The sequence below is a fragment of the Alosa sapidissima genome, chromosome 15 (assembly GCF_018492685.1).
Source record: "Alosa sapidissima isolate fAloSap1 chromosome 15, fAloSap1.pri, whole genome shotgun sequence".
Lineage (NCBI taxonomy): Eukaryota > Metazoa > Chordata > Actinopteri > Clupeiformes > Clupeidae > Alosa > Alosa sapidissima.
In genome coordinates this window covers 17,158,501-17,184,764 of record NC_055971.1, presented here as the reverse complement: position 1 = coordinate 17,184,764, position 26,264 = coordinate 17,158,501, and the positions used below count along the sequence as shown (strand labels likewise).

Below are 26,264 nucleotides of genomic sequence, written 5' to 3'. Positions count from 1 at the left end.
CTTAATACATTATGTTGTCAATAAATTACCTTCATCTGTAAGTTTTGCCAGTGCCTGACATCATCTACCCAATGTTCCCTTTCACCTGACATTTTTTTCATGAGCATGATCTCCTATTAGATATTCTCTAACAGGATGTTTTCATTGAAAAGTCATTAGAAGGCACAGGCAAGTGTCACACCGTCACACTCCGCAGGCACGCAGTAATGGCGACAGGCAAGATGGCGGCGCCCATAGAGTTCGCGGCGGATTGGTGTATATTCATGGGTTTCATCAGGTCCCTTTTCACAGATGTATTAATCAAGCACCATGCAGTCTGCATTAATTTTGCAGTGCTTGGTGCTTGATTTTATACACCTGTGGAAAGGGACCTGATGAAACCATAAAAAATACCATAAAAATCATGAATAACATACAACAAATAACAGTGCCAGAAGGGTTCTTTGTGCATTAACAACACATTTCAAAGGGCAGGCAGGTTTTTAAGAGACTATTTCTTCAGGTGAAAAAAAAATATGGTGTGGAGTTTGGAGAAATACACAGCAATTGAAGGGGGAACCCTGAAAGACTTCTTTTCATAGCCCCTGTGAAGTTGTGTGATTTCGGCCACCTGTGGTCTTGATTGCATGGCACCTGCTCAGACAGAGCCCCCGATATTGTTCATCCAGAGGAGGAGCAGGTTGGTGCATTTCATGTGGGAATGGTCGCCTAGGCAACAAGAAGTAGAGGGATATTTTGTGTGTGCATAATGTGTGTTTGTGATTGTGTGTGTCACAGAGAGTGTAAGAGAGAGAGAGAGAGAGAGGACAGAACAGAATGTGTCACAAGGTTTCTCTGACAGCTCTTTGCCTAATGAACAAAGCTTGGCTTAGGGTAAGGCTCAGGAAGAAAGATGCACCATTGTTGCACCCAAGTTGCATGAATGTGTTGCATTTAAAAAAAAAGGCGCAGGGCGCAGAAAAACTTCCAGTTTATTACAGCGATTTATGGTGGGAAAGTTGGAGGCACAAAATTGAGGTAAATAAAACACATTGGCCTAACTGTGATTGAACTTGTCAAAAATAACTGTTACGTTACATCCACCTAGGTTCGATGCCGTCCAAACTGAATTAGTTCTCTTAACTTGTTTTCAATCCTCCCCAACCTCCATAATGCGCCTGAGCATGGTTTCGTGACGGGCAGAAGAAATTATATGGTCTGACTGCAACAGGCGCAACTGTCAGCGATGTCGGCGGAGAGGTAGCCTACCTTTTATAGATGCGGAGAAATCGGTCTGCAACTTAGATTTCTTCATTTTAGTGCGTGTTGTTGGTTTCCATGGGAGAGCGATCGTTAGATATGTAGGCTAATCTCCAAAAAGCAAAGGGAGTGTGACGGACAAGCCATAGGCTACATTCTAACCAAGGTTACCAAATTTGGAAATACTAGAAAGGAGAGAACTACTCTTGACCACAGTGAAAGTTATTGAGCAATATAACATAGTCTATGGGAAGAAATGGTTACTTCGTACAACACTTAATGGAAAGAGCGCGAAAACAATTTAATGCCATTGCTCGTGACATGGTGAAATTGTGTTGTGTGAGTGCTGGTAGTGTCTAGAGGAGCGACAATAAGTCTTACCAATTCTGGTTACCTTTTATAGCTGTCCTTCGGTCGCTACCTGTTGTTTTGTCTCATATGGAATGACTGTCGGATTGTAGAATTATTTTATGCTTCGCCAAGAAGACTGGAAGAAACTAACAGGTAAGTTTGATGCATGAGCAGCAGCACGTTGGTGAATATCCGGGACATAAACATGTTCTGTCAAATGTGCCTTGAAACAGACAAATAAAGGCGAACCTAATCTGAAATTAATCTCTATAGTTTAAATGGTAATTTTTCGATATTGCTGTTAAAAGTGTACGCCTTCTCACCGACTCTACTAATCCAGTTAGTTTGTAGCCTACATTTGTATCTCAGTAGCTCATTAGCCTACATGAATGTGTCATATTTACACTGTTTGTTCTCTCATCCATTTAAAGACCTATTAGCATTGTGAATGGTTTATGCCTCTTATTTATCATGAATAGCTGCTCTCAGTCAAACATAATAATGATGTTATTCATATGTGTAACCATCTATAACCACCGTAAATTACACATTATTGTATGCTTAAATTATATTTTGGTTAAATTTGGTTTAAATTGCATCACTTCAATCCTTTCCAACTTTTCCCTATAGGCACCTCAATGTTTTTTGCTGTGGTTTTAGTGGCGCTGTTTCTCTCACAGGTTGATGTTTTATTCCATTGTAATACCATTAGTGGTGTATTAAAGAGTGGGGGGGGGGGCTCCACTCTCTACCAGTGATGAGTGTCTTCTTCATGATCTTAAAGCCTGCTCGTTTGTCTGTGTTAGTTAGTACCAATGTACAGATTCTACAGAGTCAGATAGAGACTCTCTCTCTCTCTGTACCCCCAGTTGTGTGAGATGGCCTAGCAACCATGTCTCAGCTCTACTACCGTCGCACGGACAACTCTTCATACCGGGACCGCATCCCACTGAGGATAGTCCGGGCTGAGTCAGAGCTTTCGACCCAGGAGAAGGCGTACCTGAGCGCGGTGGAGAAGGGCGACTATGCCAGCGTCAAGCTAGCACTTGAGGAGGCTGAGATCTACTTCAAGATCAACATCAACTGCATCGATCCACTGGGACGCACCGCTCTCCTCATAGCCATTGAGAATGAGAACCTCGAGATCATCGAGCTCCTGCTCAGCTACAACGTCTACGTTGGTGATGCCCTGCTTCACGCCATACGCAAGGAGGTGGTGGGGGCTGTGGAGCTGCTGCTTAACCACAAGAAGCCCAGCGGAGAGAAACAGGTATGGTGCTGGATGTTGGCGAACTGGGTATATACCTGGGGGAGCATCTCTGTTTATTTGAAGCTTTTCCTCCATGAGTTTCTTTGGTAGCAGAGTTGATGTTGACAAGAAAGTTACACAGTGTCTCCTTCATTTTTTACACACTCAGAGCAGAGATCAGAGCAAATGGGTGTCTCTGTAGTTACGGGAAAAAGTCAAGAACAGCAAGCATGTGAGATATGTCTGTTTGAAAGAAAGAATTGAGATTGAAGGGCTGTGTGTGTGAAACCAGGAAATTAGTCTCTGACACTGTCAAACATTTGATGCCTCTCCCCAGTTCAAACCTAGCTCTCCAAAGATATCCTTTCTCCTCAAAAAGTCTATACCTCAAATGAATTTTATTTATTTCTGTACCTGCTCTAGATTTAGTCTGTGCTCTGTGAACCATACAGGCCACCTTTTTTCAAATGCCACAGGCAATGCTGGGAATTACTCATAAGTCCCCTTGGACAACCACTTCCTCAATTTGAACCCTGTTTATCAGTCTATCGTAAACAGGAACCCTGGCTTGTGGTCATTTCCCGTTACTAAACCACCACAATGTGTCATTGAGAATCTTGGTCTAAACTGTAGGTGGTTTGTGATGGATTCTCTGACACTGCAGGGGTGATTCTGAACAACTAAGACGCACTCTGGATCATTAGTAAATTAGTATTTGCACAAGGGATAGTTTGTGAGGGCTGTTCTCACTCCCTGGGCCTCAAGTGGCCTGTGTATTTACATCCTGTTTATACTGCCTGTTTGAAATGCAAATGATCAGTTGAGCGCACACACCTGTAGATCACAGACAAATCTAACAGAGCAGTGAGGCAGGTCACTCACTTTGATATCCTCTGCAATGCAGCAGCGGAAACATGGGTGAACATGCACAAAAGGTTTTCACAACAGGGGTATTCCTGTGTGTGTGTGTGTGTGTGTGTGTGTGTGTGTGTGTGTGTGTGTGTGTGTGTGTGTGTGTGGAGGGGTGGGGGGGGGGGGGGTCTCTGCCACTTTTCTTCCACCTGCTGTAAATATGTCGCTGCACAGATTGTCTCTGACACTGAGTCGGTCCACAGGATGTCGCACACATTTTTTCGCAGGTCATCTGGTCGTGCCACAGTTTGACAGCTAACATGGTATTGGCACTTTCAATCACAGTACAGTAGTCTATTCTGTCAATCAGTCTCATGATAGTGTCTTCTGTGGCTGGTTGCTGAGTTGGTGGAACCTTGTGTTAGAAGAAGTCGGTGAATAATGCCAAGGCCATGTAAAAAGAACTGAAGAAAGTTTAAATATAGTTTAAATATAGTTAGTTCTTTATACAGAAATAAAGAAAAAGGAAAGGACAAAATATCAGAATGGTATGTGAACATACATATCTATACTTGTGATGTTAGTGTACATATACTTACATCACAAGCTTCTGAATGCATGTATACTTACATTGGCTTCTGAATCACCGTTATTGACTGCTGAGTTAAAGGAGAATTCCGGCGATTTTTCACATAGATCTTTGTTTCTCGAGGTCACCGAGTAATGTCGGTACGAGAAAAAAAAATCGGTTCTACCTAGCTCGAGTTGCTTCAGCCAACAGCTAGAGCTGGCTAATGAACATGCCCCCATAGTACCGATAGTGCTCGTTGACCTCGAGAAACAGAGATCTATGTGAGAAATCGCTGGAATTCTCCTTTAAGTTGAGCTGCAGTCTGTGTCTGTGTACTTTGGAATCCTGCCATGTGTAGTTTTGTTTGCCACCTCAGTGCATCGGAGTGAATTATACAATAATGTGTTCTGCCCCGAGACTGTAGAGGTGCTCTGGCTAAGCATGGCAGACCGCCAATAGGGAACTTCAAATAAACAAGTCAGAGAAAACTGCCTATAACGTTGCTCTTCTTTAATTACTTTAATTAATGTTCCGTATAATATGGAAAATGACATATATGAAAAGGAGTTTACAGGGTTTTTGTAATGGAGTATATATAGGGATATTTTCTCTCACTTAAGCCAAAGGAACTGTGCTGGTGTAGATTCAGGATGTAGTTTAAGATAGGAAAACTATGTGGAAAAGGAAGCAACACAGCTTATCCAACAATCCATAAGAACAGGGTTCCCACGGGTCATGGAATTTCTGGAATATCATGGAATTTTGAAAAGTCTATTCCAGACATGGAAAGTCAGGGAATTTTATCATTTTTTGTGCAAAGTCATGGAATATCAGGGAATTTTGTTGTAGCAGATTAAAATTTACTGACCAAAATATATTAATACAAATATATTTCCACTCAAAATTGGTGTATATCTGGTTATTAGCTTTACTGCTTTATTTAATGCCCATTTTATTCATCTCCCGCTCTAAAAAAGTAAAAGATTTTTGAACGCTACGTGACTGCTCTAAAATCATTTGTCAATGGACCGTGTTAATTTCATTTTTTCGGATTTAAACCTGAAGGATGACCGTTGTAGTGTGTGTGTGTGTGTGTGTGTGTGTGTGTGTGTGTGTGTGTGTGTGTGTGTGTTTATACTAAATGGTTTTAGTTTTCACCCTGTTATTTTTAAGCTTCAAGCTTTAGGAAGTTTTAAGCTCTCCCAAAAGCATTTGTCTTTGATATCATCTGCACATCATTCAACCTATCTATCCATTGTCATAACAAGCATAGAAAGCTTTGCAGTTGCAGAAAGCACACAGGCAGCAGCTTGTTCTTTTCATTTCACCTTTTTATTGCAAAATGCAGTTAGGAGAACTGAATAGAAAGCTAGTGTTACTCTCTCTCTGTCTCCTCCTCTCCTCCTCTTCCCCTGTCTCTCTCTCCTCATTGCATAATCTCATATGCACACAGCTTCCTAAACCTGTGCTCTACTGCCTGCCTCTCCTGAATAATGCATTTAATCATAACTTCCTGGCTCATGTAGCAACTGTGTTGCAACACACTGACTGAATGTCTGCTGTGGTGTTCACTGTGTTATCATAAAAGGAAATCCAAGCAGAACTTGGAATTCTCATGTGTCTGTTATCTCCAGTGTTGTATTTTGGACCTCAGTGGTACTTCAATGTCACTTCAATATTGTTGAATATTTACACCACTTTACTCAGTTTTGTCAGTGTTTATACCAATCCAACTTCTTACAGCAAGAGTTCTATATTTGGTTATTCCCAGAACTCACGAATACACAAGACACACACCTGATAAATGCTTCATCTCCGTGGTCATATACCTACATTTCAAGCATAGAGAACCATTCAAGTATGTTAATTATTCAAATTGAAGACATTATTAGCTACATTATTTGCTCAAAACAGTACACCCATGGCAACAGCAGAGATAAGGTTTGACCAGTTATAGTGTAAATAGCAAACTCTAAAGTGGATCAAGAAATGAAAGGCTGCAGTAAAAAGCATCACAACACTTATTCGGTTGAAAAGCAATCAGTGCTGTTGAAGATCGTTACCATGTGCAGTGTGATAATAACCAAAGCCTTGCCACCATGCTTTGTAATGCACCAGGCACCTGGACTAGATTCAAGGTAAACAGAGTCGATCCCTTTGTTATGGCCAGTGTTTGATCACGCACAAACATCTGGAGGGTCTCAGAACTTTTACAGGCCCCCAGACCTTCACCCAGATGGATGAGCTCATGTCAACTTTTGAGAAAGATGGCTATGTTCTTTTTGGGGGGGGCTTAGTGTATGTGTTTGAAGTTGACAACCCAGCTACCACTCATATGTATGCCTTTGATGTTTGTGTAAGGAGGCTTACATTCCTCTCTGTTGTGTTAATTCCGAGGTCCCTCCGGTGCTGCTGGACAAGCAGTTCTCCGACTTCACCCCGGACATAACCCCCATCATCCTGGCGGCGCACACCAACAACTACGAGATCATCAAGATGATCGTCCAGAAGGGTGTCTCTGTGCCGCAGCCACACGAGGTGCGCTGCAACTGCGTGGAGTGTGTGTCCAGTTCAGACGTGGACAGCCTGCGGCACTCGCGCTCGCGCCTCAACATCTACAAGGCCCTGGCGTCGCCCTCCCTTGTCGCTCTGTCCAGCGAGGACCCTTTCCTCACCGCCTTCCAGCTCAGCTGGGAGCTGCAGGAGCTCAGCAAGGTGGAGAATGAGTTCAAGGCAGAGTATGAGGAGCTGTCGCGCCAGTGCAAGAAGTTCGCCAAGGACCTGCTGGACCAGACACGTAGCTCCCGTGAGTTGGAGCTCATCCTCAACTTCCGCGATGACATCAACATGCTACAGGATGACAACCACAATGAACTGGCGCGTCTCAAGCTGGCCATCAAGTACCGTCAGAAAGAGGTGTGTATAGTGGTATAGTTACACTACCTTACAGTCCTAACAACCCAGTTATAACGTTATAAGGTTACACTTTACTTGACAGTGTCGGCATAAGAGTGCATAAGAGTGACATGACACTGTCATGAACGTGTTATGAACAAGTCATAAATGTTTATGACATAACGCTTCTGTTATTACGTGAGATTCGGTTTTTGTCATAACAAGTTAGGGTTAGGATTAGGGTTAGGGTTAGGTTTAGAGTTATGGATAGGGTTAGGGTTGGGATTAGGATTAGGGTTAGAGGTTACAATTAGGGTTAGGGTTAGGTTTCATGTGTCATGGCAGTGTCATGTGTCCATGTTGTCATGTCACTCTTATGTCGATACTGTCAAGCAAAGTGTTACCCGTTACACAACGGCTACATCCTACTCATCTTGTAGGATACAACAGAAGTGAGTACACCCCTGTGTAATATCACATAAATATTACATGTTTTACATGTCTAAACATTTTTAAACTGTCACATTTCACAGCATCTCTTTCATTACTGAGATTCTATTATTTTTCAATACTTTGAATATTTATTTTTGATAAGAGACTCAATCCTTCTCAGCACATGAAATACCAACGTTGCCCACATTTCTGGAGCTGATCTGCTATCTGACACTATGTCACTATATGTTTCTAAGATAGCCCAGAAATGTTCTATTTGATTCAAGTCACGTGACATATTTGACTTCTGTAGAAATTCTTGTGTGGTGTTGGCAACGTGCTTTGGATCGTTATCAGGATGGAATATTTCTCTTCTGCCAAGCTTCTGGAAACCAGGACTCATCCTGTCAGCCTGGATTTGGTTATACTCACAGATACCGTATTCACAGTGCCATCTATAACTGTCATCACCCCAACAGCTTTTTGCACTCAGGCAGCCCCCATTCATTACACTTCCAGCTTTACTGTGCTTTTACCGTGGTAGTCCTGGCCAGGTTCATGCCACACATGGTGAATTCAACACAGAATTGGAAGATTAAAACTGTTGAGGAGGCCAGAAAAAGGTTTTGGCACAGTCTTTTGTCAGATGAAACTCAGATGAATTTGTTTGACTCAGATGGGATCCAGCATGTTTTTGGTGTGAACCAGCCTACCAGTAAATGCATCGCCCCAGCAGTTAAACACAAAGGTGGGAGTGGGATAATATGGGCTCGCAAGAGTGCAAGGTGTTGGGCAAGACATGTTTATTTATGTGGCACAGTTCATAAGTACAAGATTTTTTAATTCAGTGGAAGTATGATTCTTTTGAGGTACCAAATATAGGACCATAGAGCAAAGGTTCGTAAGAGGGCCCGTAATGCCCTGAAATACAGCCGTTATCAATAAAGGTAAACTGTTTCCCGTTTGAAAGTAGAGCCTCACAAAATAGACCCTAAAGTACAGTGATAAAGTGATATTGCACGGGGATGTACTCATTTTGTTGTATACTGTGGTTTGAATAGATGTACCAATCTGTTAATATCAAGACATTTTGCCAATATTAGATTTCTGTGGTCCAGATAGGGTAGCTGGGAACTACATGTATATTTTCTCGTATTTGAAACGTGGGTTATTTTCTAATGTTATTCGGTTGGATATTTCCCATTTGTTACTCTGATTCCGTATGTGTCCTCACTTTTGGACCTTTGTCCTAACTTTTGGGCACAAGTGTCCTCATTTTCAGTGTCATGGCGGTGGTCACCCTAGGTCCAGATCTTCTATTTTATGGCACTTTTGCACCCTGATCCAAGTGTATTTAGACAATGAAGTGGAAGGAAGGTAGAATCGAGCTTACGGTGTTATTCAACCAAAGACATTCATGGCTGCATTTTGCTGAACTTCACCTCTTGCTTAGGGTGCTGTCATGCCACGGATGTCACCTAGCCTCCCCTGTGGTGTCAGCCATATTTAGACACTCGTTTCTTTCGAGTGCCTTAACGCCCACTGGGTCGACTTAAGCTGGTCCCCCGCGCCTGCACCACGTCTATCTGCTTCTATCGCGTTACAGGCGTAAATTAAGCCCTTCTTCCTTGCCGAGCTCCTCGGCGATGCATTATTATCCAAGTGTCTCATTTTACATCTGTATCGCTTACATGTCCTCTGATCAGATCCACAGAGATGGTGAGCCGCCAGGAGCAGCCAGCCGTGTCACCGTTGACTAACACAGATTTAATTCAAAGGCTAGCCGAGTGTGGATGAGCCAGGCAGAGCTGTGCTATCATTACCTTCACTGACAAAAAAAGTCATTACATGCCTCAGCAGAGCACACTGTGTATTTTACTAATTGGTTCACATAGTAAACAATATCATACAGAGCTTGTGTGTGTTTGAAACCAAGAGATTTCAGTGGCTTGGTGTGAGACATGAGTTTATAGTGATCTAATTTAAAATCAACATAGGATATTGTGTTGTAAATGTTTTAGTTCAGACATCCCAACAGATTAATATTATGTGATACCATACGTTAAATCTATGTCCACTTGTGGCATTATCTGGTTTGGTTAGGCATTCAATTGCTTTTGTCTGCTTGATCAGTGAATTTAGAGAATTATACATTCATCATCTGCCTGAACTCGTCACTTTGCGTAATCCTAATGGTGTGTGACAGTTTTCTGTTAATGATGGGTCAGACCTATATTTGGATGTTCAATTCATTTTAATTAATTGGAATTGCGAGTGTCATATTGAAATGATTCCACTGATGCCCTGATATATGGAGAGTGACAGCCACATGGCGAGTGTCCATACTAATTTAGGCAGCCCACTGACTTCATGCACTGTCACCACAACACATATTTTTTTATAAAGATTAGGGTTTGTGAAAATTGTAATGATGACATGGTGTTGTCCAATCCTCACAATAATGATTTGAAGCACCTCAGTTCGGTTTACACTAGATGCTTTATTTATGATTGTATTTTCTTTAAATTATATACACCCTCATCATCTTGAACAAGTAGTTATCGTCTGTAATATCAAAGCAGTGACTCATCTTTGCATCTTCCTACATCTCATATTTGAAGTCCCATGCTTAATGGCTATGAAAAAGAAGTCTCCTCAGCCCACACATGCATGTAGATCCATACAACACACACACACACACACACACACACACACACACACACACACACACACATACACACATACAGTGCCCAGCTTAGTGATCAGTCACACACTTTTTTATTTTATTTTATTATTATTATTATTATAGAGAGAACAAGATCAAATACTTCCAATTATTTCTACTCACGGTCACCAAAGGTCGCAGCCTAACCCAAAAAACGCCATTCATCTAGAGAGCAAACAGACCTCTTTTCCTCAGCTCTTAGAACACCGATGAGCCAGGAAGATTATGACCTCAATTAAAGTGAAGATGGCGTAGGGGAGGATAAGGGGTTTGGAGGTGTGCGGATGAGATCAGATTCGCCTGGCTCTGGTTGAAAGCCTGTCATCGCCCATTCCATCTCTCTCTCTCTATTAATGAGATCATCGACACAGAAGATAAGCATCTCCAACTGTTCAGATCTGCTACGAAATTAGAGGTTGCTGCTTTTTTAATTTTTTTTTATTGCAAACACCATTGATATTACAGAAAATGCAACACTACAACGACATGCACAAGAATACTACATCGGACAAACAGATGTACATTACACAAACACGTACTGTAACTTAACAAGACATTACATTGAAATGGCTTATTAACACACATAACATTAATAACAGAAAGGCTAAGGATGATTTGCGTCCAGGATGATTACAGATATGATTATCAGGGATGAAATTGATGACCGGAATGACAAGAAGGGGGGCTGGGGGGGGGTGCGGATGGTAGCTCTGATAGTGTGAATGAGGTGGTGTTGGGATGGGGGTGGGGGGGTAAGGGGTAGTGAGTGTGTGAGGATGTGTGTGTGTGTGTGTGTGTGTGTGTGTGTGTGTGCATATGTGTAAGGTTGGCTTGCTGTTGGGCCAGGAGGAGAGAAGCTGGAACACAGAGAGGGAGGGTTTCAGAGGAGAGGAGTTGTAATTATTCTGAGTATAAGATGAGTATAATAATAAGAATAACTGATTGCCTGACTGATTGACAACCTGGGCACCCATTAATGGCCACAGTTCCACCCAGCCCCGGCAGTTATGGCGATGAGCTGACAGAGAGGAGGACCTGCGTGCCACCCATCCCCCCAGGCCCCCATCATATGCACACGTCCCCCACTACCACGACCAACCACACCTCGCCCCCAGACCTCCATCCAACACGCCACTCTTGACCTAAATATGTATGTGAATGGCTAGGTTGAGCTCTATCTAGTGTGTACATTACATTACATTACATTACATTTGGCTGACGCTTTTTTAACCAAAGCGACTAACAACATGGTAAACAGTAAGTTTTAGAACAATTCTCACAATTTTAGGACAGTTTAAAAAAACACATTAGAGTACAGTAAGAATAAGTGCGTCGGTGAGTGCTGTATTTTAACAGTTACTTGTCAGTTTAAAACGGCTTGTGAGTGCTAGGATCAGTAAGACTTGTTGTAAGTGTTGCTATGAGAGTAGATGTTCTCTAAAGAGCTGGGTCTTCAGGAGTTTTTTGAACGTGGAAAAGGATGTCCCTGCCCTTGTAGGAACTGGCAGTGTGTTCCACCAACGAGGAACAACAGATGAGAAAAGTTTGGATTGGCTTGAGCGTACCGGTGGTAGAGCTAGACGTCGTTCGTCAGAGGAGCGCAGCGGTCTGGAGGTAGTGTAAGTCTGTATGAGGGCATTCAAGTAGGTGGGAGCAGAACCGGAGACTACTTTGTAGGCAAGCATTAGAGACTTGAATTTGATGCGGGCCGCCATAGGTAGCCAGTGTAGCTGGATGAGCAGCGGGGTAACATGTGCCCTTTTGGGTTGGTTGTAGACCAGGCGCGCCGCCGCGTTCTGGATCATCTGAAGTGGTTTCACTGCGCAGGCTGGGAGACCTGTCAGGAGGGCATTGCAGTAGTCGAGTCGTGAGATGAGTCAAGTAAGTCCTGATTTTCCGTATGTTGTAGAGTGCGAAACGGCATGACCGGGCGACTGAGGCAACATGATCTGAGAAGTTTAGTTGGTTGTCGAGAACAACTCCTAGATTTCTTGCAGTCCTGGTCGGTGAAACAGACAGGGAGTCAAATTTGATGTTGATGTCGTGGTGTACTGTATGGTAGGTTTAGCTGGGATGACCAGCAGTTCAGTCTTTGAGAGGTTCAGCTGGAGGTGGTGTGCCTTCATCCATGTAGCTATGTCTGAAAGGCAATCCGAGATCCGTGCTGAAACCAGGGGGTCGTCAGGTGGAAAGGACAGATAGAGCTGTGTGTCGTCTGCATAGCAGTGGTATGAGAAGCCGTGCAAACGGATAATCTGTCCCAAGGAGGTGGTGTAGATAGCAAAGAGGAGGGGGCCCAGCACTGAGCCCTGGGGGACCCCTGTGGTGAGATGGTGAGGTGCAGATAGCTGACCAAGCCATGATACGTTAAACGAGCGTCCTGTGAGGTAGGATTCAAACCAGGAGAGAGCAGCTCCGGAGATTCCCATGTCAGCGAGTATAGAGAGAAGGATACGGTGATTAACCGTGTCAAAGGCAGCCGATAAGTCAAGCAGAATGAGTACTGATGACCGAGCGGTCGCCCTGGCTTCTTTTAAGGCTTCTGTTACAGACAGCAGAGCCGTTTCGGTAGAGTGGCCGCTTTTGAACCCAGACTGATTTGGATCCAGAAGGTTGTTCTGTGAAAGGAAGTCAGAGACCTGTTTGGAGACTGCTCGTTCAATGCCTTTGGATAGGAAAGGCAGTAGTGAGACAGGGCGGTAGTTCTCGACTTGAGCAGGGTTGAGAGAAGCTTTCTTAAGTAACGGTGTTACCCGGGCCATTTTGAACGCTGTTGGAAATGTGCCGGAGGTTCGCGAGGCATTGATCACATGTGTGATAGCTGGAGCGATGGTCGGGCTGATGGACTGAAGTAGGCTCGTAGGTATAGGGTCCAGCGAGCATGTGGTAGGACGGCTGCATGTCAGGAGTCTGGACACTTCACTCTCGGAGAGAGGCGTGAATGCTGAAAAAGATGTTCCAGCAGTCCCTAGAGGTTGTAGGAGTGCGGTATCTGAGTCAGATGCGTTGAGTGGGCATGTAGAGAATTGACTGCTGATTGCCGCCACTTTGTTTGTAAAAAATGAGGCGAGGGTATCTGCAGTAAGGCTGGATGGAGGAGGAGGCAGCTGAGGGTTGAGTAGCGATTTGAAGGTTGAGAAAAGTTTTCGAGTGTCTGTAGCGCTGTTGATTTTGTCATTGTAGAAAGCAGTCTTAGCAGCAGTGATGCTGGCTGAGAAGGAGGTCAGGAGTGTCTGGTAGTTTTTGAGGTCGTCAGCTAGTTTGGATTTGTGCCATTTCCTCTCCGCGGCTCTGAGTTTGGTGCGCTGCGATCGGAGGGTATCATTTAGCCATGGATGAGAATGTTTGGATTGAGCTGGCCTTGTGGTAAGAGGGCACAGCTCGTCTAGACACGAGGTCAGTGTGGAGCAGAGCGAGTCAGTGGCTTCATTGACCTCCAGAGAGGAGAAGGTGTTGAGTGGAGGTAGACCGGAGGCAACCACAGAGGAGAAGTGCGTTGGAGACAGGTTCCGGATGTTGCGGCGGAACGTGACCATCGGCTGAGGAGCCGGAGGCTGTTCTGTCAGGCTGACGTTGAACTGGATGAAGAAGTGGTCAGAAAGATGGAGAGGTGTCACCATGAGGGTGTCTGTGCTGCAGTTCCGAGTGAAAATCAAGTCAAGCTCTTTGCCAGCTTTGTGAGTCGGTGGGCTTTGAACCAGTTCGAGGTCAAAGGAGTGGACCAGGGCCAAAAAGCATTAAAAGAATGTGTAGCATTAAAAGAAGTGGGCATGTATGGTGAATATCTGTCAGGATTTCCCCATGCACACCACACTTACCCTGTGTAAGATGTATGCCTCCTCTGTAATGTGTGCATTAAAATAAGTGAGGCATGCAGATAGACACCTGATGAGGTATCTACCTGCACTCCACCTTTACCCTAGCCTGTTTTGTGGTTTTGTTTATGTTTTATGAATGTCACCTAGAAAAGTTATCAGAGATGTAAATAAAAGGGGAAGGGGAAGAAGGGGATGCTATTTATTTGCTATTAATAATAATAATAATAATAATAATAGTAATAATAATAATAATGATAATAATAATAATAATAATAATAATAACAATAATAGTTCCAGCTACCATCCCCTGCCCAGTGTTCGAGGATATGTGTATCTGTTGATGAAGTGTGTTGGTGTGGAGATGGATCTCAGGCAAAGAGGGTCAGGACTGTAGGTAGGTGATAAAGGGGTACCAAGGAGAGGTTGTATCCTGAGTATTGATTACGTTTGTAATTGATAGGTTTTCTTATGATATATAGTCTGTTAACAAGTTTTTCCAATGAGTGATGTGAACATTGTTCCTAGATTTCCAGTTCATGAGGATTGTTTTCTTGGTCATAGTCAGCGCTGCCAGCAGTGTTTTATTGCAAGAGTTGCTTAAATTGACTGTGGATGTATCACCAAGTATGCATAAGGAAGGGGATGCTGGGATGTGACAGCCAAAGATGGAAGAGAGAGATTTTGTGACACTCACCCAGAAGTGGTTGATTGGAGTGCAATGCCAAACCGCATGGATGTATGTGTCTGGTCTCTTGTGTGCAGTGAGAGCATAGATCCGAACCAAACCCCATTTTAGCCAATTTATGTGCAGTGAAGTGAAATCTGTGAAGAACCTTGTATTGTATTAGTTGTAGATTACTATTCTTTGTCATTAGGTAGATGTTTTTGCACATTTTGGACCAGAAGTCGGCACCGGGAGTAATTGATAAGTCTGATTCCCATTTGTGATATGGCAGGCCAATTGTTTTTTCTGAACGAGATATAATTTTGTAAATTTGGGAGAGTATTTTTTTGGGAGAGGGAATATTAAGCAGCTCTGAGATTGGTGGGGGAATGTCAAGGTTAGCTGTCTGGATGTTCATTTTTCCTAGGATAGATGATTTAATTTGCAGGTATTGTAAGAAGTGTTTACTCTCGATGCCGTGCTTCTGGACCAAACAGGAAAATGAGGCTAGATTATTGTCTTGAAGAATGTGTTGAAGGTGAGTGATACCCTTTCCCATCCATGTGTGAAAGTGTTTTTTTATTGACGGTGAAATCTGGGTTATTCCAAATCGGGGTGCGAATTGATGGTGCTATAGGTAAATCAGTTGTGTGGTAGAATCTCCACCAGGCTGTCAGAGTAGATGAAATTGTTGGGGCTTTGAAGGATGGATGTTTTTTTGATTTACTGGCTGCAGAAAGGGAGATCTGAGATTTTAATTTCTTTACAGATTGTTTGTTCTAAGTCTAACCAGGTGTTGTCTGAGGGGGTGGGGTGTAGCCATTTGTAAATGATGTGGAGCTGATTGGCCACGGCATAGTGCTGGAAGTGTGGGGCCTCTAGTCCTCCCAATGCTTTTGGTTTTTGGAGAGTGGTGAGTTTGATCCTTGGGGTCTTATCTTTCCAGTAGAATTTAGTGATTAATGAATCGAGAGACTTAAACCAGAGTGGGGTGGGCTGGGTGGGAATTATAGAGAGTAAATCGTTTATTTTGGGCAGTATTGTCATTTTGATTACTGAGATTCTGCCCATGATGGATAATGGGAGGTTCTTCCAGCGTTGAAGGTCATCATCTATTGAAGTGAGTAGAGGGGAATAATTTAGGCTAAATAAGTCTGACAGCCTGGGGGAGACTTTTAAGTAAGGGAGTAAGTGATATAGTTAGTGCAGAGTGGAATAGGTGAAGAGTTGGCCGTCACATCCCAGCTGTTGGGATGTAATGGGAGAATTGCAGATTTATTCCAATTGATTGAGTATTCAGAAATTTTAGAGAATGTGTCAATTAGTTTGATAGTTTCTTTTACTGATGTTCTGGGGTCTTGAAGAAAGAGAAGAATGTCGTCGGCATAAAGGCTGATTTTATGATGCATATATGGAGTCTGGACACTTTTGATGAGGGGGTTCTTGAAGATTGTAAATAGTGAGGGGGAGAGTGCTCCTGTTCAAAGCAGTTACAGTGTGTGGGCTGGTGTTTTCAGTGTGTAAAATAAGGAGCCCACATGTGTAAATGTCTTACCTCCATCAATAGCTGTTCTGTATTAAATTGTTTTATTTGGTCACATTTTGAAAGACCAATTTTCCATTATTGTCTTTGTAGAACTTAATGAAAGCATGTAAAAGACTTCTTGAGTGTCTGTGTGTAAATATCTTGCAATATCATGTATTTAGCTACATAATTACAGTTTTACAAGGTTTTTGAGAAGACTTGTAGTTTAACGTTAAAGCTTTCCTTAAGACATTGGTGTGTTGCAGTCAGATGTCTTGTGAATGGAGACATGATGACTATTATGTAAAGCTGTGATGATCTCAAGTAGCTGAACAGAAAAGTCAGCCCTCGCAGAAACCACAACCACCACCTCACCACTACCCCCATGTAGAAGAGGTCCCTTCATGGTGCAGCATGAAGTCGTTAATCACCTTTATTTCTCAGATTAAAGTCACACTTCTCGAAAGTCACCGGCTAATTGTTTGTGCCATGACTTCCTGGCCAAATTCCCAGTGTTAGTGGCGAAAAAACAGCCGTCCACATGAGATGGCTGTTATCTCTGCCTGATGAGGAACACTTAAAGTTGCCTTGGCACTGACATCATTGCCCGCCGACCGTTGCCCCTGCGGAAATGAGGATGCATTTGTGCATAATTTGGTTTTGCAAAGGGTGGAGATTGATTTCCTCCCTGTGTCAGGCGAATCCCACAGGGAGACAAAGTGAAAAATACAGAGAGAGAGAGAGAGAGAGAGTGGGGGGGGGGGCATGCATTTATTGAGAACCATCATATTCTCTCTTCCTTGCAAAGGGTATTAAATACAGAGAGAGAGAGAGAGAGAGTGGGGGGCATGCATTTATTGAGAACCATCATATTCTCTCTTCCTTGTAAAGGGTATTAAATACAGAGAGAGAGAGAGAGAGTGGGGGGGGGGCATGCATTTATTGAGAACCATCATATTCTCTCTTCCTTGTAAAGGGTATTAAATACAGAGAGAGAGAGAGAGAGTGGGGGGGGGCATGCATTTATTGAGAACCATCATATTCTCTCTTCCTTGTAAAGGGTATTAAATACAGAGAGAGAGAGAGAGAGAGTGGGGGGGGGCATGCATTTATTGAGAACCATCATATTCTCTCTTCCTTGCAAAGGGTATTAAATACAGAGAGAGAGAGAGAGAGAGTGGGGGGGGGCATGCATTTATTGAGAACCATCATATTCTCTCTTCCTTGCAAAGGGTATTAAATACAGAGAGAGAGAGAGAGAGTGGGGGGGGGGCATGCATTTATTGAGAACCATCATATTCTCTCTTCCTTGCAAAGGGTATTAAATACAGAGAGAGAGAGAGAGAGAGAGTGGGGGGGCATGCATTTATTGAGAACCATCATATTCTCTCTTCCTTGCAAAGGGTATTTTTCTTTCCCTTTCTCTCTTCATTGCACCCTTATCAGAGAAACACTCACAGGTTTCCCAGTAGTGGCCTTTTAGGCATCGGTTGAATTTCTTGCCAAAATGGCTATTTCAGGAAACAGATGGGCCGACAGGAGGACATTTCCAGCTCCCCAAAGACTTGCACGTGCACGTGCAAGGCAAGTAATACGATTCCCTACTCCCTCAACCGCCACTTTGTCACTTTGACTTATTTGCCACTAATGGTGTGGCGCACCCATATCTCCCCACTGTCCCCACATTTGTGCTCAGAAGTCCACAGCAGATGAGACACAACTGGGGGGCCAGTGTGGGCGGCTGATGCCCATAACTAACAGCTTAAGTCGGACTGCTCTGCCTATTGACTGGCTGGCTTGCCTGCTTTTCCCTGCCCTGGCGATGGCCGATGTGGCCGATGTGACTCTGAGTCTGTTTCACTGAATGCCTGTAATCAAACAATCAGATGCTTGGCCTTAAATAAGCACTTGAGGCCCGTGGCGTAAAAGGCATACAATCAGCCTCTGTTTGTCCCCTTCCACATGACTCGTAATGAGAGTGCTCCTGGGCTGGACTGTTTTATTGGTCACTATTTTAAAGGAGGGGTGAGTGTTTTTTTGTCTGCATTTATATATATATATACATATTTATATACACAACTCATATATAAACTAATTTTGTCTAACCTTTCCTACTGTAGTTCTCCTTTCCCTGTATCTTCCCAGCCCTGATTGCTCTCCTCATTTTCCTCACAAGACCATTGACTGAATTTCTATTAAATGTCCATTCCCCCTCTATTTCCCATTTCCTCTTTCTCATTCCTCTTCCACTTCCATTCACTCTGTTCATCTGCTACTCCACCCTCTCTCTCTCTCTCTCCCTTATTAAATTATTATTAAATTTAATCGAAAGTTCATAGTTAAAAGCTTTACCAGCATGATTGCCTAAGAAATAAGCATCTTGCCAAAGAATAAAGAACAATAAAGCAGTGCATTGCAATATATCATCTCTCACTCTAATCTCTCTCCCTCCTTAGTTTGTGGCCCAGCCTAACTGCCAGCAGCTGTTGGCCTCGCGCTGGTACGACGAGTTCCCCGGCTGGCGGCGGCGCCACTGGGCGGGCAAGTTCCTGACCAGCATATTCATCGGCCTGCTCTTCCCGCTCTTCTCCATCTGCTACCTGGTGGCGCCCAAGAGCCGCTACGGCCTCTTCATCCGCAAGCCCTTCATCAAGTTCATTTGCCACACGGCATCCTACCTCACCTTCCTCTTCCTCCTGCTCCTTGCCTCCCAGCGTATCGTCTCCTACACTGACCCCAACCGACAGGGCCCGGTGCCCACGACGGTGGAGTGGATGATCCTGCCGTGGGTTGTGGGTAAGTATTTAAATGGGAGACAATGTTCTTTTAGTAAACTACTTATATTAAGGAGATTGTCCTATATAACTTTGTGTGTCTTCACCCTGTCTTCACCCTCACTAAGAATGAGAAGAGGAATTGTTTATTAATTGTTTAGTCCAAATCACTCTCTCAGAAAAGTGTTTCTTAGGAGAAATTGTCATCTTTCATGAAGTGAAAGTGAGTGTTTTAGTGTTCTACCTTGACCAGACAGGTTTTTTGGTTTATTATGTTGACATGTTAGATATGCATACAGGGTGGTAAAGTCCATTACCACCAACGGCTTCCTGTCACTTGTATGTAGTCAAGTACCGGTAAATACATAATTCTTTTTAAATGAAGCTTCTCAATGAGAATGGACCATATACACGGAAAGGTCTTAAACCAGCTCATTTATTTCCGGTGGAGCGTCAGCTGTTGTAATTCTTTTATATTCTGCTCCTTACATGTTCACTCCGACACTGAATATCTTGTTTGCCCAATAATACAAATTTTGACACGCGCATCCATGTCCGTGTAGACACTAATTACGTTAACAATAGAGGCGGCTACAACACACCTGGCTCCAGCCGAAATAAATGATCTGGCTTAAGAGTCCTCTGTGCATGTGGTTCATTACTGTGCCCTCTACTCCCTCCTTCCTTCTCCTAACATCCCAATGCCACCAGTCACTAAACATCTAGCCTTTGATCACGCATAGAAGTACATGGCTGATGGTATGTTTCTCATCACTCTGTCTTGTCGTCCTGTAGGTTTCATATGGACAGAGATAAAGCAGATGTGGGATGGGGGCTTTCATGACTACATTCACGACTGGTGGAACCTCATGGACTTTGTTATGAACTCCCTCTACTTGGCAACCATATCTCTGAAGATTGTGGCCTATGTGAGGGTAAGGAGGATGTTACGAGTTCATTGCAGTGTGCTGGAACATACACACCTACTGGTGTGCAGTGCAAGGAATTTGCAAGTGAAAAACTTCAAATGAATATTTTCTGAAGATGAAAAGGCTGTTTTATATTTAAGCATCTGAAAGAAATCATGAAGTATGTCGCCTCCATGGGTTATCAGCAGTTCATCAGCTAATTATCAAGATTCAAGTGTACTTTTGAGGGGAATCAAATAAGCAATACTGTATGAAATTTATTTTGTTATTTTATATATAATTTGTTGCAAAATTGTCTCGTCATATAGTCCTTGTTAATACTTGTTAATACTTGTCTGTCTTTCTATCTTTCTTTCTTTAACCCTTAGTGGCCGATGGATGCCAATTGCGTCCAAATTCACACCCCTCCTTCTCTGTTGAATTGCTCGCGGAGTAATGGTCATAAAGATAGCACACACATATCATGTGTAAGAGCAGAACCTAGGCTTTCCAATAATATTACTGTGCTGTGATAAGCGGTTTGTGAGAAAATTAACGATGAATTTACATGAAATTGAATCATATGTACATTCTGCACACAGCTCTGTACACCCATTACTCTTGGTAGAATATCTCACAAACTCTTCACTCGACACATGGCAAACCATATCAGATTAAACAACAGACCTTACCAAATACGTTGAATAAAGCATTCCTCTGTACAATAAGAAATTCCCAAGCACTCATTCTAAATATTGAACTTCCTTTCCATGTCAAAGAATCAAAAGTTGGTCATGGCATGCACAGATCAACTTTGATTTTGACTACATGACATCTGCACATATGCAAGCACAGCTTACAGGTCACAGAGGCAGATGAGTATAAGGCACAGTCTTCATCCAATGGTTCAGTGACAAGACTTCAGTGAATAAAACAATTCATAATGAATAAAATGTCATGTCAGTACATATATGTTTGTAAATTGCTAAGCCATAGAGTATCCCACCATCATGATTCTTATATTGCCAGATTCCAGACAATCCCATCTACACAAACATGAATAGATATTTCTACTGGCCTGCGTCCTGGTGACAGGAATGCAAACACATGAAAACATTCATGAGATGCAAATTATTTCTCCTTGATATAAAGATAAAAAAGCTGTAAAGCTGGCCCTTACAATGACCAAGATAAAGGTAGTAAAATTACCCTGAAAACAACCTAGGGCTCAAAAGGTCAACTTTTGTTGATGCCGTCCCTCCATCCTTCCTTCCTTCCTCTCTTTACCCTGCAATCCCTCCCACAGTACAGTGGCATTAAGGAGCGAGGCAAATGGGAGATGTGGCACCCCACCCTGGTGGCCGAGGCCCTGTTCGCCATCGCCAACATCTTCAGCTCGCTGCGTCTCATCTCGCTCTTCACGGCCAACTCGCACCTAGGCCCGCTGCAGATCTCGCTCGGCCGCATGCTGCTGGACATCCTCAAGTTCCTCTTCATCTACTGCCTCGTCCTGCTGGCCTTCGCCAATGGCCTCAATCAGCTCTACTTCTACTACGAGTTCAAGGACGGATACGAGGGCTGCAAGGGCATCCGCTGCGAGCGGCAAAACAACGCCTTCTCCACGTGAGTCTGCAGGCTCATCTGCGGGTCACATGGGGACTGGGAGTGATTTATGTTTTCCAGATTTTTGGAGATGTGTGCTGACCTTCAGCAGACATTGCAAAACATGTTACGTGTTTGGATGTGTTGAGTAAAGTGGAAAATAAGAACAGCTGACACAGAATAAGAAAGGAAGCCATACTCAAGCCTTGTTTTTATATATATATAAAACATACGGGCATCCATGCATCACAAGAAATTATTTATTACAAGGTTGCGGGGATGATATAGGAAGAAATATGAAGCGCAGTGAATAATCTTTTTTGTCCACTCACGTGGAAATTCATCTTTGGCCTCACTGTCTGACAGCTGGTACATACACACAAGAATTCACTGCGAATAGCAACAACCACTGCAGTAGTGTTAACATATTGATGTAAGCTGTTCAGAGACAGATCATATGATATACAGTGAAGCTGTCAATGGCTGCATGTGGGCAACATCTTGAACTTGAGGACCTCCAAACAAGCAGATGAGGGGGGATTGATCTTGACGGTTTATTGGTCATCTCTCCTAGGCTCTTCGAGACTCTCCAGTCTCTGTTCTGGTCCATATTTGGTTTGATCAGCTTGTATGTCACCAACGTCCAACCAGACCATGTGTTCACGGAGTTCGTGGGGGCCACCATGTTTGGCACATACAATATCATCTCGTTGGTGGTGTTACTCAACATGCTCATTGCGATGATGAACAACTCCTACCAGCACATTGCCGTGAGTTAAACCACTTGATCATTATACCCTGTATAATGTGTATTACTGTATGTGTATGCACATATGCACTTCATCTGAATCATTTAGAGGCTATGGATGTCATTTTACTTTGTTCAAGGCTAGCAAGAGATTTCATTAGAATTCATTATAATCAATCTAATTGTATTTCTGCATTGAGGGTGAGGTGGATGAATATCACAGGCTTAAGTTAACAATAAATCTAGATCCCTGTCAGCGTCAAAATGGAAGTTCTTGCTCAAGCAGTGCTTTCTTTAATCTCTTCTTAGCTCAGTTCACCTGCAGGATGTGGTTATGTCTGATTCTTAAGCCTGCCGTGCCTTTTGCTGTAGGATCATGCCGACATTGAGTGGAAATTTGCTCGAACCAAGCTGTGGATGAGCTATTTTGAAGAGGGGGGCACGTTGCCTCCCCCCTTTAACATCATCCCCAGCCCCAAATCTGGCTGGTACTTCATCCAGTGGATCAGGCGGAACATCTTCAAGAAGAGGGATAAACTGACAGAGACATTTGGATCCTTGGGGGTGAGGCTATGAACAACAAACCATTTTCTCCTTGATTTCATGGTTGCATGGACCAGTTAGGTAACAACAAAAACTAATCAGTTAATACAATCACCACATGTATTATGGGGAACTGCTTTGACATGGTCACATTATTTCTTAAACTGAATCCTAATTAATGAAATTCTTTTGTAGTCAGAATACCACAGCAATGTTTAGTATTTGTCAGGGCTTTTTGTTTTCTCGGTCTTTAAAAGGAGAAACAGAATGCAGAGTCATGCCTGTCTTATTACATTTACTGAACTTAACTTCTAAGTTTGTTGCATTTCTCTTCAGCGGAAAGCTGCAGAAAATGTTCGAATAAAGCACCAGTATCAGGTAATGATGTCAAGATCTTTTCCTCTAAGTACTTAGTTGGCAAGGAAAAGAATGTGCCTTGACAAACCATAAATGGTAACGTGAACACAATGACCTCTGTACTCATCGCAGGAAGTCTTAAGAAGCTTGGTGAAGCGGTATGTGGCAGCCATGATCAGAGACGCAAAGACAGAAGAAGGCCTCACGGAGGAAAACTTTAAGGTGAGCTCACCTTCTGTCTAACGTGACTCATTTAAGAATATGTTAATATAAAAAGTAAGACTAGTTATACCACTGCTTTTACCTGCTTCGTTAAAGTGTGTGTTTTAGAATGTTCATAAACTAAACTATATATTTACGCAGCTATGAAGTAGTTAATGTTTTGGATTGTATTACATTTGACACAAAGTCGGCAAATTTGTTGAGTTGAAATGAATTGTCCTGTTGTGACAGTTATAAATTAGCGATCTGGCGGAAGTACAGAGAATAGCAACATTATGTCTGAAATATCTTTTAGCAAGTGACTATGGCTCAGAAGAATCATGGGATATGCTAGCTTGGTAATGAGAGATATGGAATTAATGACTTGGCTTTGGTCATAACAACTCTCCATTCATAACTAGTAACGACAGTTTGCCCTGTAGGTTGAGAAAGGTTTCTGTGCGGCAGAAAGAAGTAGTTCTACAGTCAATTTTATATACAAAAATTGGACATTATATCAGCAAATTAACATAACACAAATGTGGCAACAGTGGTATAAGCGGGATAATGAATTTAACATTTTTCAGGTAGCAAAAGTTCCTGCACTTCAAGCTTCACATGCTGGCCTTATCTTTGACCTGCATATCACCTCGAATGTGCATTAACTTCTGCTACTTGAGCACTGTGTCATTCATTATTCCTTACTTAATACATTATCTTGCACAGACATTAACAAAATGTATTTAAAATACATTTAGTATAAGTGATGCAGTGTAGAACCGTCTTGTCTCCATAGATGAACAATTGAAGCTACTACAAAGAACCTTCTGGTGAAGAACACTTCTGCCTATTTTGGTTATGGCCTGTCAGCAGATAATAATCTTCCATTAAAATACGGGAAACACCTGAATTTTCTTTGATCGCCTTTAAACATTACTATGCAAACCTTCAGCCTTTAACTAAACTATTAGGCGTGTAGCTTTCTTCAGGGAAGGAGCCTCTACCGATCAACTCACTGTGTTCTTCTTAGGAGCTGAAGCAGGACATCTCTAGCTTTCGCTATGAGGTGCTGGGCATGATGAAGGGCAATCGGAGCTGCGTGCCAGCCCTGAGCCCCCGAGAGGCCGCCTGCAGCTACAGCCATCCTGACCACCTGCTTCCCTACGCCTTGCCCCCTGCCACGCTGGGTCCCAGTTCCCCGACAGCCAAGCTCAACCTGTACGAAGTCACCACTATTCTGCAGCACCACCACCACCATGGCATGGATGCAGGAGAACCCATTAGCAACCTGGCTAACGGCACGGCTAATCCCCTGCGGAACGAGGCGTGCTCGTCTTCCGAGGCCCTGTGCTCGGCAGCCTGTGGGCCAACTTCCTCGTCTTCCTCCCGAGAGCGCACGTCCAGAAAAGACTTCCCCAAGGACATCTCCAACTTTGGACTGTTCCAGAAGAGTCAAAGCAAGAAGCGTACCCAGTGCCCTAGCCAAAGTAGCATTTACTCGCTGTCTGAAGAGGCAGACGAGTTGGACAGGGAGAAGACAGATGAAAAATGTGGGGAAGAACAGAAGGAGGTGGAGGAGGAAGAGGAGGACGACGCAGAGGGAGAAGAAGAGAGACAGCCTAGCCAGGAGGAGAGAGAGAAGAACAAACGGATGAGCAGAGAGGAGGAGGCACAGGAAGCAGAGGAGGATGATGATGGGATGAAAGGAGCTATGATGGAGAAAGAGAAACTGACCCGCTCTTGAGGAAGCTGCAGGAAGGATCAGAAAACTCCCCCTGTGGATTAAATGGAACTTGGCTGGAGGGGAAGAACAAATTGAAAGTGATTTGAAGGGCACAGGTGGATATGGGATACACCACTGGAAATGGCACAACCTTTTGATGAGGCAAACCTGGAAGGTTGTGCTTTTATTGTCTCAGGGAATGGTGTAAACTTGCATTTGTGAGTATGAAGATAAGATGGCCAGGATGCCCAAATGCCAGTCGTCGTAAGAAATGTATTGTCACAGGAACAATGGTCTGAGGGAGCAATGCAAAAACTAATGAACGTGGTCAGAATATCAGAGAATGTACTCTTCAAGGTGTCAACCATTCAGAGCAATAGCTACTGTGAACTTTCCACAAACCCTGTACTTTGCTGCCCCCGCTGGGCTCTGCCCGTTTGCACAACAGCATGCCTGAAATAAGGATCCCCATTAGACTCAATCAAAATGGGTGCAGAAAGAGTTTGATCTCAGAGGCAAATTCAATTAGGACTCTCTTGGAGCTGCTTTGTGACATGGCAGCCATGGAATATGACCTTGCCCACATGTAACCCTGTTAAAGTTTATTTGCGTCATTTCTTCCTTATTGTCAGGCCATGAATTTCTGATGATCGAATGATAGGACTTCTATGATTTCCTGATAATGTCTATGCAAAAGGATTAGATTTAAACAACTGGCTCCAGTAGCTACTGTAAGAAAACTACAGATTGCTCTCTAATTAACCTCTTTGCAGGTATTAATGTCAATTCAAGCTCTTCATAGAATTTCTTCATAATACTCCTCTGTAATTGGAAATGTAGTGTGCTTATTAGTAAGAAAATTAACCAGATATGTCTGTGTATAGCTATGTATAACTATATAGCTTTGATTTCAGACAGTGTTTCAAAATACTGTTAAAATGTGGAACTCTATAAGCCGTTTCAGTTGTTCTAAACATTTTATAATGTAAGTTAAAGTGGATGCAAATTGGTCAACTCATCAAGTCAATGAATCAATAATAGATACAACCATATGCATGTCTATAAATAAAACACATATTGATTTTAA

General features: G+C 43.1%; 1 protein-coding gene across 3 annotated transcripts; it reads left to right on the top strand.

Moving 5' to 3' along the window:
• The first annotated feature begins 737 nt into the window (after positions 1-737).
• Positions 738-26,264, top strand: LOC121684360 (short transient receptor potential channel 4-like). Of its 3 annotated transcripts, none has more exons than XM_042064355.1 (12): positions 738-1,017; positions 2,460-2,860; positions 6,660-7,178; positions 18,778-19,117; positions 19,891-20,030; positions 20,393-20,491; positions 21,310-21,626; positions 22,180-22,375; positions 22,726-22,917; positions 23,233-23,274; positions 23,386-23,475; positions 24,485-26,264. In XM_042064355.1, exons 2-12 carry the CDS (start codon positions 2,483-2,485, stop codon positions 25,196-25,198), a joined length of 3,027 nt encoding a protein of 1,008 aa, XP_041920289.1. In that variant the 5' UTR covers positions 738-1,017; positions 2,460-2,482; the 3' UTR covers positions 25,199-26,264. The 3 variants fall into 3 exon arrangements, with proteins under 3 accessions (XP_041920289.1, XP_041920288.1, XP_041920290.1); XM_042064354.1 differs by lacking the exon at positions 738-1,017 and adding an exon at positions 1,143-1,743; XM_042064356.1 differs by lacking the exons at positions 738-1,017; positions 20,393-20,491 and adding an exon at positions 1,143-1,743.